The sequence below is a fragment of the Protopterus annectens genome, chromosome 2.part0 (assembly GCF_019279795.1).
Source record: "Protopterus annectens isolate FY-2018-M chromosome 2.part0, PAN1.0, whole genome shotgun sequence".
Taxonomy (NCBI): Eukaryota; Metazoa; Chordata; order Ceratodontiformes; family Protopteridae; genus Protopterus; species Protopterus annectens.
In genome coordinates, this window is record NC_056728.1 from 1,014,484,817 (window position 1) to 1,014,507,385 (window position 22,569).

At 40.8% G+C, this 22,569-nt stretch overlaps 1 protein-coding gene across 3 annotated transcripts in view; it reads right to left on the reverse strand.

Moving 5' to 3' along the window:
- The window catches only part of UNC5C (unc-5 netrin receptor C), a 1,141,364-nt gene that overhangs the window by 140,064 nt on the left and 978,731 nt on the right, over positions 1-22,569 (reverse strand). For 2 of the 3 annotated variants that reach the window (XM_044061273.1, XM_044061270.1), the window contains one exon: positions 21,503-21,844. In XM_044061273.1, the coding sequence (XP_043917208.1) occupies positions 21,503-21,844 (342 nt within the window). The remainder of the gene's footprint in view (positions 1-21,502; positions 21,845-22,569) is intronic. The other variant, XM_044061271.1, reaches the window with a different exon arrangement.

Consider the following 22,569-nt stretch of genomic DNA (forward strand, 5'->3'; position numbering starts at 1 on the left):
GAGGAAAGTACAGTTGTGTACACTTACCATAAATGTAGATGTTCGAGTGTATTCACTGTTGCAGTCATCACACTTGGGTTATCTGCATGCAGGTAGTCCTCAGTTGGCCCGAATGCCAGAGTCTTGGGATTTCTACGTTGGATGCTGTTGCCTCATCCATGACGTCAGGTCGTCAGGGGTAGAAAACATGCAACCGATGCCATTACATCAGTTTTTCTTGCCCCAGATGTCAGGAGCCCCCAAAATAGGAAGCAATCAAATGGTGTGGAACACCTTCAGTAAAAAGTAAATACAATGTCCATAAGATATGGCCAAAAAAGAGGATAGGTAGAAAGTACAGAAGGACAGGGGGCTGGAGGGAGGGTAACCAGGACTGCAACAGTGAATACACTCGAACATTTGCATTTATGGTAAGTGTACACAACTGTACTATGTTCTTCGTGTTTCACTGTTGCAGTCATCACACTTGGGTTGATTCGCAAAGCTGAGGAAGGGTGGAGGCAGTCAAGAAGTATTAGGGCTGGCTATATGGCCTTGTAAGACTGCTGTGGAAAATCTAGCTCTGGATTTAGAAAAGATAGGTAAGTGGTAAAGATTGGTGAAGGTGTGTACGGAACTCCAGGTTGCAGCTTCCAGGATGTCCCTGGTAGGGACTCCCCTGAGAAAGGCTGTAGAGGTTGAGGTAGCCCTAGTGGAATGAGGCTTGATCCCCTGTGTGGTAGGTTTTCCATGGTGTTTGTAGCAGAAATGGATGCAGTGTGCTATCCATTTAGAAATTGTTTGTTTCGAAATGGCCTTGCCCTCTGCTCCTGTAGCAAAGCTGACTAGCAGCTGGTCAGATTTTCTGAAGGGTTTAGTCCTGTCAAGGTAGAACCTGAGCTGTCTGTGTACATCCAAGGAGTGCAGGATCCTTTCCCCTTTACTCTGAGGATTAGGAAAAAAGGTTGGCAAATGGATGGATTGGTTTAAAGCCACACTGGATACCACCTTGGGCATAAAAGATGGGTTAGTCCTGAGGGAAACCCTGTCCGCATGGAAGATAATGAAGGGTACCACAGCCATAAGGGCCTGTAACACAGACACTCTTCTTGCTGAAGTGATGGCTAGCAGTAAGGCTGTTTTCCAAGAGAGGAATTTTAACTCTGCTGTAGCAGCAGGCTCAAAAGGGGGAAGCATGAGCTTCTCTAGTACAAAGTTAAGGTCCCAGGCAGGAGTGGGAGCTCTCCTTGGGGGTCTTAAACTGTTATCTCCACTCAGAAACTGCTTGATCAGAGGGTGAGAGAAGAGGCGTGTCTCAGTATTATAATGAGCTGAGATGGCAGAGGCATGACTCTTAACTGATGATAAGGATAGGCCTTTGTGGAACAGCTCTGCTAGGTAATCTAGGATTTGATGCAAGGAGGGCACAGCTGTGTCCTTCCCTTGAGACTGGCTCCAAGAACAGTATCTATTCCACTTTTCTGAATAGGATTTCCTAGTACTGGGCCTCCTGGCCTCACGAATAACATCAAGCACCTGTTTGCTGAGGGTTGCTGGTGATGTATTCAGGAAATAAGCCAGGCTGCCAGGTTCAGGGTTTGCAGCTGAGGATGCAAAATCTGTCCCTCCTGCTGGGACAGCAGAGAGGGGGTCTGCTGTAGGTGCCGTAGGAGTGGGTACCAGTGCTGGCGTGGCCAGTCTGGTGCAATAAGGATTGTCCTTGGCTTGTCCTGTTTGATCTTGAGGAGTACTTTTAGAAGAAGGGGCAGAGGGGAAAAGGCATAGACTGAGAGGTTTTCCCATGTGAAGGATAGGGCATCCACTTTCCAAGCTTGGCTGTGGGAAATTCTGGTGCAAAATTTGTTTAGTTGATGGTTTTGGGGGGATGCAAAGAGGTCCACCTCTGGTGTCCCCCACCTGTGTATTAGAAGTTTGAATGAGTTTGGCTCCAGTTTCCACTTGTGTGGGTCCATTAGAGTTCTGCTTAAGTCTTCTGCCAGTGAATTTTGTTTGCCTGGCAGGAATTGAGCTTGCAGGTGCACTTGGTTGCTTAAGGCTGTGTTCCACAGAGCCATGGCTAACCTGCAGAGGGGGTAGGAGTGAGTTCCCCCCTGCTTGTTAATGTACCACATAACTGTGGCATTGTCTGTCTTTATCAGGAATTGTCCTGGCAGGATAAGGTATCTGAAGGCTGTCAGTGCATTCTGTACAGCTAACATTTCTTTTGATTGATATACAGGTGATTTTGTCCTGGGCTCCATTTGTCTTGAATGCATTTGCCTGCCATGTGAGCCCCCCATGCATAGTCTGATGCATCTGTTGTCAAGAGTTTGGATGGCGGGGGGTTGTGAGAAAGGGAGTACCTTGTTGTGTTTGCAAGCCTCTGCCCAACAAAGGAACTCTGTCCTTGGGCAAGAAATGATAAGAATCACTGCTTCCAGGTCCTGGGAATGTTGACACCAGAGACTTTTTAAGTACCATTGAAGTTTCCTCATACGCAGTCTTGCATACGGAATCAGTAGAATACATGAGACCATGAACCCTAGGGCTTGCAGTATTTTTCTTGCAGATAGCTGGGTTTGGGTGGCCAGTAGTTTGAAATAAGTTGTCAAATAAAGCTGCTTTTCTGGAGTGAGGAATGCCATCTGGGAAGTTGTATTCAAGCTTGCTCCCAGGAATACAGTCTTTTGGCTGGGTACCAGATGTGATTTCTTTTCATTGATGGTATACCCCAGAGAAGTTAGGAGTCTCTTTACAAATGTCAGTAGCAATTCCTGACTGTCCACCTGAATCATGCTGTCGTCCAAGTATGTGTAAATTTTAATATTTCTCTGCCTGCAGTAAGCAATAGCTGGTGCCAGGCACTTTGTGATGACCCTGGGCACAGTAGATAAGCCAAAGGGAAGTGCAGAGAACTGATAGTGCATAGAGACTGTGCTGAAACATAGATATTTCCTGCAAGATTCCCTTATGGGGATGTGCAGATAAGCTTCTTTTAAGTCTAGGGTGACTAGCCAGGAGTCCTTGGCTAGCATAGGAAGGAGCTGCTGGAGTGTAAGCATTTTGAATTATGGTACCACCAGGGAGGTGTTTAGGGTTGACAGATCCAGAATAGGGCACCAAGAGTTCTCTTTCCTGGCACCAGGAACAGCCTAGAGTAGAAACTGTCTCCTTTGCTCTGTTGGCATAGGTTAAATAGCCCTGATACTGAGAAGAGAAAGTACTTGCTTTTGGGCCTCTGTCCACTGGTTTGGAGGAAGGTCTGTCAATCCGCTTGGGGTTGGCAGAGAGTGGAAATAGAATCTGTATCCCTGGGATACAATGTTTAAGACCCATTGGTCCTGGGTAATATACTCCCAGTTATTTGCATGCAGGACGAGGTTTCCTCCTAGGGGTGCAAGTACTTGAACATGGTTGGGAAGGATTAAGGACAAGTCATTTTGAACTTTTTCCATAGGGGGTGGCTTACCACTCCCAGTTTTTGAGGAGGGAGAACTCATTGTTTAGAAATTTGCATACCCTGGGACTGTAGTCCTTGTGGTCTGCTGCCCCTGGGTTTGGGCTGAGAAGGTCTGGAAGGGACTGGAAAGGACGAGTTTTTTGAAGGCTAATGCTTACTGAATCTAGGTGGCTGTACCTGTAAGAAATCTTTTAACAGTTTGCATGGATTCAGCTTTTTCTTCCATCTTTTTAAGAACTTCTTCTGCTTTAGAGCCAAACAAACATTCTTGGATTAATGGAGCATTAAGTACTTTTGCCTTGACATGGTCTGGCAAGATTTGTTCCTTCAGCCAAGCATGCCTTGTCAGAACAGACCCAGTGACAGCAGTCCTGCAAGATGCTTGTAAGGCATCAAAACTGCACAACAAAGTATGCTTACCAACTTAGTTTGCAGAATGCATTATCTTGTACGTCCTTATTTTCTGCACAATCAGGAATCAACAACATTATTTGTTTAATTAAATCAATAATATGCTGCTGGTACTTCAGCATGTGAAACTGGCAATTTAAAGCCCTAATGGCAAGAGCTGCAGAGGTATATACCTTCTTACCCCATCTGTCTAGAGCCCTAGAATCCCTTTCTGAAGGGGCAATGTTTTTGGCTGTAGAAGCCTTAATACCTTTAGGTCCCTGGGAAATGGTCTCTGGATCAGCAGTGGGTTAATGAGAAATTTGTGAGAGTCAGGTACTCTATAGTATCTGTCAGGCTTTCTAGGAACAGGTGATAAAGTATCAGGGGTAAGGCTGGATTCCATGAAGACATCACCTACAATATCTAGAGTCTCTTTTTGGACTGTGGGTAGTCCTAGCATTCCCAGCGGAAAGGTTTCACCAAAAGAAATGTCCTCTGGGGGGCAGGCTGAGGGAATTGAATCCTCTGCATCTGAGTCCTCATAGGTAGATAAGGGTATGTCCTGGTAATCACAGAGGTCAGAGTCATCAGACTCGGTCTGAAGAATCAGAAGGAAAATCAATTCTTTGTCTTTTAGAGGTGGAAGGCTGGCTTCCCCTAATTAAAGTAATAAGGTCTTCAGCCATTCTAAGCATTTGTTTCTGTGACATAGGAGCTTGAGAATGTGCTTTGGTCATCGGTTTCCTAGGCGTAGTGTGAACTCTGGGCCTGAGAAATTCAGTAGATTTAGTCATTAATGAAGTAGTCAGTTTACTACGAACATCGGAAGGTCTGAATACACCCTCAGAAGCTGGTGCTGCTCAACGGCTCTGGACACATTCAAGGTACCGAGTCATCCACAGGTTCCATAGTCGAAGAAGCATCTTGCGGCACATCAGACTCTGAATGGGTCTCAGTAGAGGCCTGCGAATCTGTAGAAGCAGGTAACAGGGGCTATGAAAGCACCTCACTGAGTACCGGTGGACAAGCGACTAGCTTAATGGAAGCGTTGTCGACAGTTTTCGACCTATGCGGCCTGTCTCTGTCTTTATCTTTGCGTTTTTTCAGAAGGTCGGTAGCCGGATGGCTTACCGAAGCCATTTCAGAATATGGAGAATGAGAGCAAAAGAATTTAGAGACAAAAATAGCCTGACGACTAATAGTTGGGGCACTGAACAAGGCACAAAACCGACAGTGAGGGACGTCGTGGTCTGAACCTAAACAGGTGACGCAGTAAGAATGAAAATCTCTGTGAGGTATTTGCTTTCCACAGGCAAGACAATTGTTAACTTTTTCTGACATCGGTTAGAGCAAGAAAGGATTCCCAATGCGGTACTTAGCTTTAGAAGACTTCAGGTTTGAAACTCAAAAAAAAGAAAATTTCAGGTAGCTGCCGAATGGCACTTGTGAACTGCTTCTGCTTCGGGCTCCTGCATGGCAAGGAAAGCTGATGTAATGGCATTGGCTGCATGTTTTATACCCCTGAGGACCTTACGCCATGGATGAGGCAACAGCATCCAATGCAGAAATCCCAAGACTCTGGTATTCGGGCTGACTGAGGGCTACCTGCAGACAGATAACCCAAGTGTGATGACTGCAACAGTGAAACATGAAGAACATCTTGTTTAGTTTTGACAGGCCATGATGGGTATCCAAGAGCCTTCTTTTCATGGGACTAGAAACATCCTTGAGTAGAAGCCTCTCCCTTCTTGTTCTTGAGTGGCAGGCTGAGTGGATCCTTGTTGAAGCAGCTTCATGAGGGTAGATGGTAAGAGACTTTTCTGCTCTTTTGACAGTTTTGGAATGACCATAAAGGGTGGTATTTCTCTGAATTGAACAGAGTATCCTTTTTCTATGTTGTTGAAGACCCATTGGTCCCTGGTTATGGCTTTCCGCTGGTTTACAAAGAGAATTTCCCTGCTAGAGGTCTGGGAGGTATGAGAAGGGGTAAGGGAGGGAATGGTGGAACATAGTCACAGTTGCTCTCAGTGCTAGGTGGGTTCCTTGGAAACCCCTGCCAGATTGGTCTGGTTATCATTTCCTTGACTGTCTTGTTTTTTTTTTTTTTTTTTTTTACCATGGGGAGGCATCCCATTGTCTTGTCTAGGTGGGAAAGGCCAAAATTGTGACAAGTAGTTACTGCTGTACCTATGTGAGTCAGATATAGGTAAAATTCTTTAACATTTTTAATTTGCTTCCCTTTCTTGTCTAGTTTCTCAAAAACATTTTTCAGCTGGTGGGCCAAAAAGGAATTCCTTGTCCAAAGAAGCATCCAGTAGTTCAACCTGTACCTGATGTAACAGGGGCTGGGTCCTGAGCCATGCATGCCTGTGAATGACAGAACCTGTGGCAGCAGGTGTGCATGATGCATCCAAGGCATCGTAAGCACATTTTAATGAGTATTTGGCGTCGTCAAGCTTCTCTGGCTGCCTCCTGAATTTCTTTGGATAAGGTTCGATCCACAATAGAGTCTAACTTAGTTAGTATATGTCTTGAACAAATTCAACTTACGTACGCATATCTAGCTGACAAGGTGGCAGGGCATAAGCATTCTTCCTAAATCTGTCTAGTAATCTGCTTTACTGTCATTGGACACGGGATGCCTTGTTGGTCCATTTAGGTACACCTTTGATTCAGCGGACAACAGAAGGATCAGCCTTGTTATAGAAGTGCTTATGAATTCCCAGCACTCTGTAAAACCTGTCTGGTTTCATTGGAAGAGGAAGTAGAGAGTCAGGGTGTTGAACTATGTTTTTGAAGACATCATCTAATACAAGGTGCACTGGAGGAACAGCCAGTGGTCTGGGTGAAGGGAGACTTAGGAGTTCCCTATAGTGTAGTCTGGACCTGGGACAAAGTACAGTTGTGTACACTTACCATAAATGTAGATGTTCAAGTGTATTCACTGTTGCAGTCATTACATTTGGGTAATCTGCTGGCAGGTTGCCCTCAGTCGGCCTGAATAATAAAGTCTTGGGTCCTGCGTCGGTTGCTGTCTCCTCTTCCATGATGTCAGGTCGTCAGGGGTATAAAACATGCAGCCGACACCATTTTATTCAGTTTTTCTTGCCCCAAATGTCAGGTGCCCCCCAAATGGGGAGCAAAAAAATATATATATATATATATAAATATATATATATATATATATATATATATATATATATATATATATATGTATATATAAATAAACAGCAATATATGTAAATGCACTTTTAACAACAAAAACTTTACCTTCATCTAAAAGCAAATACACCAGAAAGGCTTTAGAATATTGTGAAGGAAAGAGAAGTTATAGAAAAGGGGAATGGCGGGTGGGTAACCCGGACTGCAACAGTGAATACACTCCAACATCTACATTTATGGTAAGTGTACACAACTGTACTATGTTCTTTGTGTTTCACTGTTGCAGTCATTACATTTGGGTACAATCCCAAAGCTATGGATGGGAGGATGGAACTAAATACCATTAGGAGCGGCTATAAGGCCCTGCAGAACTGCAGTGGCAAAGCCTGCCCTGGATTTGGAGAAGAGAGGCAAATGATAATGTTTTGTGAAGGTATGGACAGAGCTCCAAGTAGCAGCTTCTAGAATGTCTTTGGTTGGAACTCCTCTGAGAAAAGCTTCTGAGGTAGAGGCAGCCCTGGTGGAATGTGACCTGATTCCCTTGGGCACAGGTTTACCATGGTGCAAGTAGCAGAAACAAATGCAGTGGCTTACCCACTTATAGCCTGCTTTAATATAGCCTTCCCCTCTGATCCTGAAGCAAATGCCACCAGTAGTTGCTCGGACTTTCTTAGAGATTTGGTCCTGCTTAAGTAGAATCTTAGTTGTCTGTGTATGTCCAAAGAATGCAGAATTCCCTCCCTCTTGTTCTGCAGATTTGGGTAAAATGTTGGCAGATAAATTGTTTGGTTAAGATCCACACTGGATATCACCTTAGGCATAAAGGAAGGATTGGTCCTGAGGGACACCCTGTCCGGGTGAAAAGTAATAAAAGGCTCCACAGCCATGAGAGCCTGTAGTTCTGAAATCCTTCTTGATGAAGTGATTGCCAAGAGGAAAGCAATTTTTCAAGATAAAAATTTTATAACCGCAGTAGCTGCTGGTTCAGAAGGAGGCAGGGTGAGTTTTTTCAGCACAAAACTGAGGTCCCATGCAGGAGTTAGTGATCTTCTGGGAGGCCTTAAATCTGTTTTAGCAGAGGATGAGAAAAGAGGGGAGGTTCTGTGTTGTAATGAACTGAGATGGCAGAGGCATGGATTTTTATTGAAGAAAAAGATAGGCCCTTGTCAAGCATCTCAGTCAAGTATTGTAAAATCTGAGGGATATTTGGTTTTGGTGTGTCTGTTTCTTGTGCTTGGTTCCAAGCACAGAATCTCTTCCACTTATCAGCATAAGATTTTCTAGTACTAGGCCTTCTGGCTTCCAAAATGACATCCTTCACAGATTTACTGAGAGGTGTTGTTTGAATAATTAAATGATCAGCCATGCTGCAAGGTTCAGAGTTTGGAGCTGAGTGTGCAGAATTTGATTGTTCTGCTGAGACAGTAGATGAGGTATTTGAGGCAAGAACCAAGGACGGAACTGAGACATATTCCTTAGAATTGGGTACCAGTGCTGGCAAGGCCAGTCCAGAGCAATCAGGATCATTTTTTAGTTTTCCTGTCTGACCTTTAGTAAGACCTTGGAGAGAAGAGGCAGAGGGGGAAAGGCATAGACTGATAGGTTTTTCCAACTGAAGAATAGGGAATCCACTTTCCATGCTTGTCTGTGATAAGTCCTTGTGCAGAATTTGTCCAGTTGATAATTTTGGGGAGAGGCAAATAGATCTATGTCTGGGCTCCCCCATTTCTGTGTTACCATGCTGAAGATTGGTGGATCCAGTTTCCACTCGTGTGGGTCCATAAGATTTCTGGTTAGGTCGTCTGCCAGAGTATTTTGTTTTCCTGGCAGGAACTGAGCTTGAAGATGTACTTGGTAAGTCAATGCTGTGTTCCACAATACCATGGCTAGGCTGCAAAGGGGGGTAGGAATGTGTACACCCCTGCTTGTTTATGTACCACATAACTGTGGTGTTGTCCGTCTTTATCAGTAGTTGTCCTGGATGAAGTAAGTCCTTGAAGGCTGTCAGAGCATTTTGAACAGCTAGCATCTCTTTCTGGTTGATATGCAGATGCATTTGTTGTGGGCTCCATATACCCTGAATGCATCTCCCTGCCAGGTGGGCCCCAACAAGCATAGTCTGATGCATCTGTAGTTAAGGTTTGGGTGGCAGGGGGTAGAGTGAATGACAGTCCCTTGTTTTGGTGACATGTCTCTGCCCACCAAAGAAACTGCTGTTGTAAGCAGGGAATGAGAGGAATCATTGTTTCCAGACTGTGACAATGTTGGCTCCATAAACCTTTTAGGTACCATTGAAGTTTCCTCATATGCAGTCTTGCATATGGAATTAGTAGAATGCAGGATGCCATGAACCCCAAAGCCTGCAGAATTTGTCTTGCAGATAACTGGGTTTTTGTTGCCATCTGTTTGAAGTATGTTGTCAGTTGCCTTTGTTGGTCTGGCATAAGGTAAGCCATCTGGGCAGTTGTATTCAAGCTTGCACCCAGGTATGTAATTATTTGAGAGGGTACCAGTTGGGAGTTCTTTTAGTTTATTGCCTACCCTAGGCATGTTAGCAGCCTTTTTACAAATGCCACATGTTGAAGAAGAATGTACTTGTTTTCTGCTTGAATGAGACAGTCGTCCAGGTAAGGATAAATTTGTATGCCTCTTTGCCTGCAAAATGCAATTACTGGTTCCAGGCACTTTGTAAAGACCCTGGCCGCAGTAGATATGCCAAAGGGCAGTGCAGAGAATTGGTAATGCAAAAAACCTGCCTTGAAGTGGAGCTATCTTCTGCACGATTCCCTTATTGGGATATGCAGGTATGCCTCTTTTAAGTCTAGAGTCACTAACCATGTGTCCCTGCCAGACATAGGCAGTAGCTGTTGTAAAGTCAGCATTCTGAATTTTGGAATGTCCAGGAATATGTTCAAAATCGATAAGTCCAGTATTGGATGCCAAGCATTGTCTTTTCTGGGTACCAGGAAAAGTCTTGAATAAAAACCTCGTCCTTTTTCCTGTTCTGGTACTGGTTGAATAGCCCCCATATCCATGAGGGACAAAACTTGTTTCTGAGCCTCTGCCCATTGATTCTGTGGCAGATCTGGCCAACTGTTTGGAATTGGCAAAGTATGAGAATGAAATCTGTACCCCTGGGATACTATGTTTAATACCCACTTGTCCTGGGTAATTAACTGCCAATTTTAAGCATGAAGTGCTAATTTTCCCCCAAGGGGGCTGCCAAAAGATAAGTGCTTAGTGAAGGTAGAGGAAAGTCATTGAGACTGCTTACTGTAGGGTTGTGCTTTGTTTCCTCCAGATTTGGAGGTGGAGGCACCCCATTGCTTTGACCTGTAAGAACCCTGTGATTGGTATCTGGATCCTTTTGAGCACCTGGATTTGCCTTGAGAGGCTCTGTTGGACACAGGAAAGGACCCATTTTTAGTAGGCCAGTGCCTACTGAACCTGGGTGGCTGCACTTGTAAGAAATGTTTTACAGTTTGTATAGATTTAGCTTTGTCTTCCATTTTCTTTAAAACCTCTTCTGCCTTATTACCAAACAGAGTATCATGCTGTAAAGGGGCATCCAACAATTTAGCTTTAACATGATCAGGTAGATTTTGCTCCTTGAGCCAGGCATGCCTTCTAATCACAGATCCAGTAACTGCGGCCCTGCAAGAGGCCTCCAAGGAATCAAAACCATATTGCAAAGTATGCTTTCCAACCTGTTCTGCTGCATGCAATAATTCCTGTAATTCTTTACTTTCCACACAATCTGAAATCAACATCATTTTCTGTTTCAATAAGCCCATAACATGTTGTTGATATTTAAGCATATGAAACTGGAAGTTTAAGGCCCTAATTGCCAAGGTTGCAGACGTATAAACCTTCTTTCCCCATCTATCCAGCACCCTGGAATCTCTATCAGAGGAGGTAGGATTTTTGGCTGTAGAGGCCTTTACATCTTTGGAACCCTGTGAGATAGTCTCAGGATCAGCAGCAGGATTTTTGGATAGAAATTTGTGGGAGTCAGGAACCCTGTAATATCTGTCTGGCTTACTAGGAGCCAGATTACTACAGAGAACCACGAACTACTGAATAGCCAAAAGCAAAACGCCACCAATCGGATGTAAAATATAAATTTATTAGAACCAACGAACTTCAAAACGAACAGACTATGAAAATAACAATCAAATAACTTCAACTACACAAACTATCAAAAATAAGCGCTTTCATTTAAAAGGTTTTAAACTTCATCAGACAATCAATTAAATTACATCACTTCCTTTTATAACCTTCTCTTTTTTCAAAAAATCCCGCTCACATGACTCATACAAAACGAGCATGCCCAGTAATATAAAAATGACTGTTTGAAAATATTTTGACTTTCCTCATGTATATATAGTTACTAATTCCTATATTACATGAAAATATTTTGACTTTCCTCATGTATATATAGTTACTAATTCCTATATTACATAAATACTATAATATATACTTTATATGAGAATTTACCAATATATGGAAGAACTGATAACAAGAATATAAATAAAAATATTTAATATTAAAAAAATTAAATAAATTAAATAAAATATTTTCTGTAACTAATTTCATTATAATATTAACATTATTATACGAAAAATACTGTAATATTAGCCATTCAATATAATTTAAATGAAATTTAAAATGTTTAAGTGAATAATATTATTCTATAATAAAAAATACAAATAATGAAAATAAGAATAGAAATAACTTATGATGTCAGCCTATATATATAATCTTTATTTAAAATGTTTTCAACATACAATATTAATCCATAGAAAATATAAAAAAAAATACATATATATGTATATTATGTATATACACATATATATATTCCAAACCATCTCCATTAGTGTTCATCCCTATCTAAAAAAATCTCCACCTATACCAGATAAATAATATATATACTATTATTAAAGAACAAAATTTAAACCACATTATTAAAAGGATTTATTAATGTGAAAAAATTAATTCATCCTAATGTGCTTCTATGTAGGATCTAATATCAAATATATAAATATATAATATAATAAATATTTAAAATTATATAAAAATATATCTAAAATTAATACTCAAAATACGTTATTTTAATCTTTAATTTCTTTTCTATTTAGTGCCATTAATTTAAGTATTGGTGCTATAGTACTTCTTTCATTTATACCAGGCCATGTGTCTGCTTATAGTTTAATTTGCCATTGTAATTCTCTTTGTTCGAGTATTAAACCCCAAGGGGTTTTGTCTTTTATCTCCACATGATCTATAATTAAAAAATGAAACTGATGATTGTTATACTCATTAATGTGTTTTGCTAAAGCGTTATTTGCTTTATTTTTCTTAATTGCATATTCGTGTTCATAAATTCTTTGAGATAAGGCTCTCTCTGTTTTGGCCTACATAAAATGAGGCACACGAATCACACATGGCTAAATAAACTACAGCTTTTCTGATCTACAGTTATATTTATTTTTTAAAAAATATTTTTTATTTCTTAAATAAAAAAACTGCCCTACATTAATTTTATGGCACCAGTTACAAGCACCACACTTATACATTCCATTTATTACATTATTATTATTTATATTTTGGGTGTTTGATCTTAATAAATCTTTAAAACTTTTCCCTTTTCTATATACAATTTTAGGGAAATTGTCTATATATTTCTTACACTGAGGATCATTCATTAAAATCGCCCAGTTATTCATAAATATTTCCCTTATTATTTGATATTCCTGCGAAAAAGTAATAACCAATGCTTTTGTAAATTGATTTTCATTTTGCAACATTAGATTATTATTAGCCATAGGATTTATTATAGTTTCCACTTTAAAAATAGTTGTCATATTTTGATCTCCATTATCTATATTATTAATATTCATATTATACCCATTTAAAATTGGAAAAAAGTGACCATTTAATCTTTTTTGTGTCACCTCAGTAATTAATTTATCAATTAATACAGGTGGATAATTTTTATTTATAAACATACTTCGTAAGAAGTTACATTCTATTTGAAATTCAGCAAAGTTAGTAATCATTCGGGCAGCTCTTACTAATTGCCCCTTTATAACTGATTTTTCTGATGTTCTGGGTGTGCACTACTGTAATGGAGAAAACTATTAGAGTATGATTCTTTTCTATGAATTAATGAAATATAAGTTTTATTTTCATAATCTTTAATTAAATTAACATCTAAATAATTAATACTATTATTATTTATATTCCATGTAAATTTTAAAAAATAAGTGGTTTCATTAATATAAACTAAAAATTAATTCAAAATATCTATATTACTATTCCAAATAAGGCTGATATTATCTTGAAAGCGGTGATAAGATTTAATGAATCCATAATATTTGCTATTAAAAATAAACTTTGTCTTCTAGCTTTGTCTTCCATTTTCTTTAAAACCTCTTCTGCCTTATTACCAAACTGAGTATCATGCTGTAAAGGGGCATCCAACAATTTAGCTTTAACATGATCAGGCAGATTTTGCTCCTTGAACCAGGCATGCCGTCTAATCACAGATCCAGTAACTGCGGCCCTGCAAGAGGCCTCCAAGGAATCAAAACCATATTGCAAAGTATGCTTTCCAACCTGTTCTGCTGCATGTGATAATATCTGTAATTCTTTACTTTCCACACAATCAGAAATCAACATCATTTTCTGTTTCAATAAGCCCATAACATGTTGTTGATATTTAAGCATATGAAACTGGCAGTTTAAGGCCCTAATTGCCAAGGTTGCAGATGTATAAACCTTCTTTCCCCATCTTTCCAGCACCCTGGAATCTCTATCAGAGGAGGTAGGATTTTTGGCTGTAGAGGCCTTTACATCTTTGGGACCCTGTGAGATAGTCTCAGGATCAGCAGCAGGATTTTTGGATAGAAATTTGTGGGAGTCAGAACCCTGTAATATCTGTCTGGAACCCTGTAATATCTGTCTGGCTTACTAGGAGCCAGAGGTAGGGAATCAGGAGCCATGCTTGATTCTGAAAACACATCATCAACAATATCTAATACAGGAGGTACTGCCAAAGGCCTATGCTGAGGAAGAAGAAGGAAATCCCTAAGCCTCTTTTTTGATTCAGAGAAATCCTGACTCTCCCAATGAAAATGTCCCCTTAAAGTATGCAGGGTTTCTCCAAAAGAATAATCCTCAGGAGGAGATGCAGATGGGATGGATTCTTCTGCATCTGAATCCTCATAGGATGGAATAGAAAAGTCCTGATCAGAAGAGAAATCAGAAGAAATGGAAACCTGATCTGAAGATTCATAACCAGTGTCTTGCCTAGGCAGGGGGGGGGGGGTGGGTGTGGGAACCCCTGATCAAGGTAATTAAGTCCTCAGCTATTTTGATCATTTGTTTTTTTAGGCATAGGGGCCTGAGCGTGTGGCTCATGCATCAGTTTTTTAGACTTAGAAGATGTTTTTGATCTTGTTTTTGAAGCTGGTGTGAGTTTTATATACAGATTTTTGAGGCCTGAAAACACCCTCAGAAACCGGTGCCTGCTCAGCGGCTCTGGACCCATCCAAGGGAGAGACATCAGCGGGTTTAATACTCTGAGAATCTCGCGGCATACCGGACTCTGCATGGTTCTCGGTAGAGGCCTGTCACTCAAAAGTAGCGGGTATCAGGGGCTGCGAAAGCACCTCACTGAGTACCAGCGAACCGGCAACTGGCTTAGGAGAATCTTCGTCATCGGTTTTGGACCTCAACAGTCTGTCTCTGTCCTTTTCTGTGCATTTTTTGTGAACTCCGGTAGTCAGATTGCTAACTGATGACATTTCAGGGTAATTAAATTTGGATCCAAAATATTTTGAGGCAAAAATATACCAATGCTTAATAGTGCGTTGGTTAAATCTAACACAAAACCGACAACAAGACACATTATGATCTGGGCCTAGGCAAGGAATACAGTACAAATGAAAATCCTTATGAGGTATTTGCTTCCCACAAGTAATGCAATTATTAACTTTTACTGACATTGGTAAGGAGCATGAAAAAGTTTCCCCAACGTGGTACTTAGCGTTAGTTGAAGACTTTGGTTCTGAAACTTGAATGCAAAAATTTCAGTAGTCGGCTGACCGGCACTTGTGAACTGCTTCTGCTTCGGGCACCGATCAGCAAGAAAGACTGAATAAAATGGCGTCGGCTGCATGTTTTATACCCCTGACGACCTGACTTCATGGAAGAGGAGACAGCAACCGATGCAGGACCCAAGACTTTGTTATTCAGGCTGACTGAGGGCAACCTGCCAGCAGATTACCCAAATGTAACGACTGCAAACACGAAGAACATCTGCTTATTTTCCCATCTGGAAGCCTCCTTCATTATATGTAGGATGTCCCCAAAGGAGAGGTCCTCGGGGTGGGAAAGTAGACAAGAATGTGTCTGGGTAAGTTTGAGGTGGTAAGTGTCTAGAGCTGAAGGAATCTTCCTATTCGTGAAAAGCTACTTCCCTGTTCCTTTTCAAGGGTGAAGTCTTGGGAGGAGGATGAAAGTCATGGCTCTCTAGATTTCATGAAAGCCATAAACTTCTGTACAATTTTAAGGAAATCTTGGGCTTTGTTCTGCATAGAAGTGGTTGGAAGTAGAGATAAAGTAAAGTTATTCACTTTGATTTGCTTCTCCATGTTACAGGAAGGATTGCAGGATTCGGTCATCCAACTGTAACTTTAGTTATGACTTCGGTAGTTGGGGAAGACAAGAAGTCTCCCTCAGTAGACATGGCGCAGGCTTCAGAAGATGAGGCCTGTGGAGTGACTTCAGATCCAAATGAAGTGTGGATTGTGCTGACATTCAAAGGTAGGATGGAAGACATGTCAACTTCCTGAAGACTGTGCCAGTGGGTCAGCCCTAGAAGTTGCTAGATCAGGGGACTGCAAAGGTGCCTCACCTAGGTCATCAGTCAACCTAGGAATGGTAGTTGGAATTTTATTAAAATGGCAGGATCATTATCTTTTTTGTCTTTCTGCTTTTTTGGAATGACGCTATCAGATACCACAGGTCCTGTGGTAGCAGCAGATTGTGATGCCATCAAGGAAGCTGAAAAAGATGACTCCAAATGGACCACAAAAACATCTAAACCTACATTTTAGAGTTTTTGCACAGACCTTTGTAGTCAGAACAGTTAGAGACACTGTGCTGAGGCCCCAAGTAGAGCAGACAAAAGAAGTGAAAACCTTTACATTCCACTCTTCAAGCAATTGTTTACTTTTTTGAATTAGTAGAGGAATTTCTCCAACAGGGTATTTATATGACTGGAAGGAGAAGAGGATGTCTGGAAATATTATCCAACCAATGGATTGAGCATATTGAACAAACATGAAGTGCATAGGACTGCACGGCAAGAAAGAACTGAAGATGTCACACATAGCCTCCTTTCTTATACCCTGACATCCAGACAGTCATTGGATGTCCATTGGTTAGGGATAATGCAAAAATTCTGGAAATCGGGCTGGTTGTGGGCCTCTGCAAGCAGAAAGACCCAAGAATTAGTACTGCAACACTGAGTATGAAGAGCATCACAAATGTTTGCATTGCCTTAGTTCACTTATTTAATAGTTAATATACCATTAGATAGGTCCAGCTTTGTGAACAATATTATTAAACCTAGGCAGAAGAGGAGGGGTCATTCTCTGCGGCAAAATAATTGCATAATGTATAAATCACAGCAGTTAAGAACTATATTATACTGTGTCATAGCTGGCAGTAAGCAATAGCTCTCAACATTGCTTCACTGGGGTCAGCAAGGCCAACTTGCAGGACTTGTGAACATTCGTGAGCAGACAGCACTGAGCAGTACAGCTTTAGCTATGGATGCAGAGTGGTACTGCATGATGTGGCTCACAGATGTGTGTGTGTGTGTGTGTGTGTGTGTGTGTGTGTGTGTGTGTGTGTGTGTGTGTGTGTGTGTGTGTGTGTGTGTGTGTTTAATAGAACATAAATGAAAGAATGAAAGAGGTTTTCTTTGTTGTACATCTCCCAAACATACAACATCCATACTTAAATTTCTTGTGAGTCTAAACAACTTTACTGTCTTTGTCTGGCAGGGTAAAGAAATGACAGATACATGCTACTGTGATACTACAGAAGGCATGGACAAGTCCGGCTGTTATAAAAATAGGCATCTACCACCTCCCTTTCAACCTATCCCAACCTTAACTACTTGGACATACCAAAACAAAAGAAGCTGTTGTACATCAGGATAAGTGAGCATCTCTCATGTTCACAATCCAAAACCTTCGGGCTCCAACCTGTTTTAAAATATTTCAAGAATCATCTTAATTTTGACCAAGCAGGAAGTAACCTGAACCTCTGTAAAGTTACAGCATTGATCTAAAATTAGATACTGAAACATTGGTCCATGAATGACTTGTGAAATACTTGTCTTAAAACAATGCTGCTTTCAAAGGTTAAATGAGATACTTTTTCTAGTTTATACTGCTAGTGTCATGGAAGGGAGTGCCTTCTCATCATACCTCTCAACCATACTGAATTACTCAGTTTTTACTGAGTTTTGGGGTCCAAATGAAGGGGTGCCATGATTCCTGAGTGGCACCCCTTCATTTCCAATTTTTTCCTTTTGATTTTTTTAATTATTTCAAATATTGCGCTGTCGGAGCTGACATCATCACGGGCGCGATGACGTCAGCTCTGTCAGGGCTATCAGCCAGTCGGAATTGAGCTCCTTCAGCTCACGTCATCATTTCTGGCTGCAAATGTGAGTGAGCGGGAACAGCAGCACTCATTATTACTTAGTAGCTTGTGGATGTACTTTGTTGGGGGAATGATTTGGATTTATGTTATTAGCAGCAGTGCTCGTTTGGATTTATTTTGATAGCGTTTGGATCTATTTACCAGGCCGGCACTCAGGTGAAGTGGATTATCATTGGGAACTCGAGTAAGTGTGTGTGTGTGTGTGTGTGTGTGTGTGTGTGTGTGTGTGTGTGTGTGTGTGTGTGTGTGTGTGTGTGTGTGTGTGTGGTTTATTTCATTATGCTGATTTTTGAAATGCTGGCATTGAGTTTTGGTGCTTTGGTGCATTCTGGTAAATCAACATATACTTGTACATATACATACAAACAAATCATCTTTTGGATCCAGGACCTACATTTCAGAGTTTGAGATAAAGTCTCAGATTCAGAAACATGAGAGAATTTTTGATGGTGCCAGTTGTGGATAATGAATAGCTCTGCTGAACTGTACAACACACAGAATACATGAGCACAGAACAGACAAGGGAGTACGTAGTACCATATGAGAAACTGACACAGCAACATACAATATATAACATGCAAACATGTAAACCCACAGAGAATAACCCGTACATGAAGTTGTAACAACTTCCAGCTTTAGGGATACATGTACATCCAAAAGGAAAGGTAACTGAGGTAGATGGGCTAAGAGAGATAGTGAGCAAATAAACAGATATCAAATGTTTATAGGGAAAGCATCAGGAAAAGTGCAAACATATGTACTTGTTGTTGTGTTCAGTCATTTAGAAACGTCTCTATCTTTGTCATGTGAAGGACTTTAGCACACCAGGCATGTAACTTACAGGCTGTTTATTTAAGTTCTTGCAAACTCATATTACTTAGCAGCTTGTGGATGTATTTTACTGGGGGAATAACTTGGACTTATTTTATTAGCAGCAGCGCTCATTTGGTTTTATTTTATTAGTGTTTGGATGCATTTACCGGGCTGGCACTCAGGCGAAGCGGATTATCATTGGGGACTCAAGTAAGTGTGTATGTGTGTGTGCATGTGTGCATGTGTGCGTGCATGTGCGTGTGCATGTGCGTGTGCGTGTGCGTGTGTGTGTGTGTGTGTGTGTGTGTGTGTGTGTGTGTGTGTGTGTGTAAATGCCCCCATGTAATACACCTGGTGGCTAGAGGTATTCAGGCTCAAAATAAAAGAGCCTAAAGTCCCTAGCCACCACCATTTCTGAACTTTGTCTACATTGTTTGTGCTAAGAGTTGAGAGCTATGGTGAGTGTGAAGTGAGAACTGAATTTGTCTTCTTCTTTCAGCTTTTCCCAGTTAGGGGTTGCCACAGCAGATCACCTGTCCGCTCATGATTGGCAGTGGAGTTTTACAGTGTCGAGTTGCCAGCCCGGCACCCAACCTTCCACAGAAGGCACACACATGCACACACTCACACCTGGGGCCAATTTAGAGTATCCAATCCATCTACAGCATGTCTTTGGGATGTGGGAGGAAACCGGAGCACCTGGAAGAAACCCACGCAACCACAGGGAGGACATGCAGACTCCACACAGAAGGTAACCAGAAAACCTCTTGCTGTGAGGTGGCAACACTAACCACGGCACCACCATGGCCACCCTTCAGAACAGAATATGTATTCCCCCATTACTGGCTTTGTCCAGTTTTTTTTGTGCTAAGAGGTTGAGAGCTATGGTGAGAAGTGAGAACTGAATTCACTACATGATAGCCATTAAGTTTCAGTCTTCCTATTTTTTAGGGGACTGCTGATTTGGCATAGTGGTATGTTGCTCTGACTGTACTGCATAAGGTCCTGAGTTCAATACTTGACAGTGAAATGCATGGTGGTAACACAACATTTTATTCTAGCAACTTTCTAAAATTATACAAGCAATGTTTAAAATGTGTCCCTGTTAAGTCCCTAGCCACCGCCACTTGTGAGCTTTATCCAGGTTTTTTGTGCTAAGAGGTTGAAAGCTATGGTGATGAGAAGTGAGAACTGAATTCACTAAATGATAGCCATTAAGTTTCAGTACTCCTTTTTTCAGGGAACAGATGATTTGGCATAGTGGTATGTTGCTCTGACTGTAGTACATAGCGTCTTGGGTTCAAGACTTGCCAGTGACATGCATGGTGGTAACACATTTTATTCTAGCAACTTTCCAAAATTATACAAGCAATGTTTAAAATGTGTCCCTGTTTTTTTACCTTTTGCTCCCCCCGCAAAAAAAACTGAAGTTGAAAATAAGTGCGAGAAGCTGTGCAAGATGCCTATGGCTTACACTACTGTCATTCTATTTATAGTGTGGTTGTGGAAGTAGACTTTTATGACGGAAATGTTCTGAATTGGGCAGTTTGGTCCATGCATTTTGTTTCATTGCTTACAGTACAGCCTACTGGAAAAATGTTCAAACAATAAATTTGAAATGCACACTGTCTAACAAGTGTGCAGTATTATACAAAGAATATAAGTTAAAGTCAGGAAGGTGTATCAAAGAATAGAACACATATATGTTTCTTGTTTTGTGTGCAAGGGGCCAATGATTTGAAAACAGCCCAAAGGTAATCTTTATTCACCACTGGCCAGATGCATTTTCTTTGGATGTGGTGTGTGGGTTTCAATGCTATTTCAATGAATGTGAGTTTCTAGGTCAGAGAAGTTTTAATGCCAAGTCTATTTTCATTGTGAGACAGTATTGCTTTGTTTAGCAGATGTCTGTTAGTGTTTTGTGCATTGTTGTGCTGCAAAATGTAAAAATAAATTCCAAATAATCATTGTAGAAGTAAAGCAGTATGTACACATTAGTGTTTATGGTAAATGGGGAGAAATCGCCAGGTAATGGGACATTGGAATGGCTGCAGGGGACTCTGGTGCAGTGCCATATTTTGGTTGTCTGTTCTTCAGTTTGCATTTGAAAGTTGGCATCCCACAATTCCATTGGAGTGGGTGGAGTTATGCAATTATGTATGCAAATTAGATGTTAATCAGCGTATAGATTTGTACCTATTTTTTATGGGCCTTGTCCAGATGTTTGATGATTCCAGGTTGAGAGGTATGCTTCTCATACATCTATGGGGAAAGAAGAACAGTAAAAGAAAAGGAGTTGCCAATCACTTCTTAGCTATCATTAAATCAATGTTTTTAAACAAAATAAGGGATAATGGGAAAGGTGGGCCTCACAGTTCATGTTTACTACTCCATTCTAAACTTTTGTGAAACACACAGCCAGGTGTAAGTGGATTTCAGAACCTGGAACCAGATGTTACAACATTCCAACCTATAATCTCTAATTACAATTTACTGCATCCAATTTCAAAATTAATGTTTTTTTGGATTTACAACAGGAAATACTCCATTTCTCATTCTGTAATTGAAGAAAAAATCCTGCTTTTTGCCAGTTCTCCCCTTAAAAATGTCAGGGGGACCCCATGGGTTATACTTATGGTACCCATTTAAGATACCTTATTAGGAAACTCCCTACAGTCACATGACAAAACAGAAAACGGGAACAAAATTATTCTAAAGCATCATACAAGATCAAATTCTAATAAAATCACCCTTCCTTAAACAGAGAACACATGTTGCTGTAAAATAATGTTATGAATCTAAAAAGACATGTCTTAAAAGACTTCTGAACTATAATTGCACAAACCACTGCATCTTTAACTACTAAAATGGAACTGACTTTTTTCAGTTAATGTCAGACAGCCAAGGATCAGAAAAGTAACACGAAAATTCTGCTAGCTTTTTAAAACGTACCTGAGTTGGGGACAATAAGATGCCCCCCTAGGGAGTTGAAGGTCCCGTAAGCAGTACAGGATGGATCTCGCTGCCGTGCTAGACTCTGGTTTTTAAGGTTCAACGCCTCGTTATCCAATAAAGACTGAGTAATTTGTGGGGACAATTTTGCCGAAAAGTCTGACAAGTCATCCTGTGGTGTGACAGTACCAGAATTGTACACTTTGATCTTGAGGTTTGGCAATGGATCAAGAAGTGGGGAGTTTGTCATTGGAATCTTGTCAGAAACATCATGTAGTGCATAGACAGGGCCCCTGTACATGGCAGCTGCAGAAGTGAGATCTGGTGGGACAGCAAGCAAGTCTGTATTAAAAAAATGAAATGCCAGTCAGACTACAAGCCTTTCTTATATGCTCACTCAGTATAATGCACATGACTTGGTTTTAAAACAAAAACCTGTTTAACTAAGTTACTAGTGGCTTCTCCAAAGATGCAAGTTATCACACTAAGGTGCTGTAATCAACACAAACAAAAAGGACAAACGTTTTAACTATATCATAAAAGTGAGGCAAGTTCACATTGTTTTTGAACAGCAAATGAAGGTGCATATGTATACACACACACACACACACACACACACACACACACACACACACACACACACAAACACATATGCAGCTGCAGAATACAGATAATTCTGAAGTACTTCTGACAGTTGGCGCAGATGGTTAAGTCTGTCCACTGTAGTTTCGAAGGTACAGGATTTAATTCCTTCACCCCTAATTTGCCTACTGAGTGATCTTGAGCAAATTACTTAAGCAAACATTGTTCCTGGGTCACCTTTAAAAAGAACTGTATGTCAAGTGGGTCTACCTGGTTAACAAATGGGCATTATTAATACATGTGTTTTTTATATTGGCATATAGCCTCCTTCCTTCCCTAGTAACCATGATTTCCTAAAGCTTATTATATTATGTGTTAATGAGAGTATACATTATGTTAAATACACACACAGTATTTTAACCAATGCAAAGGTGCATTCTGTATTAGAAAAACTTCACGAACAAATGTAGACCAACCAAGAAAAA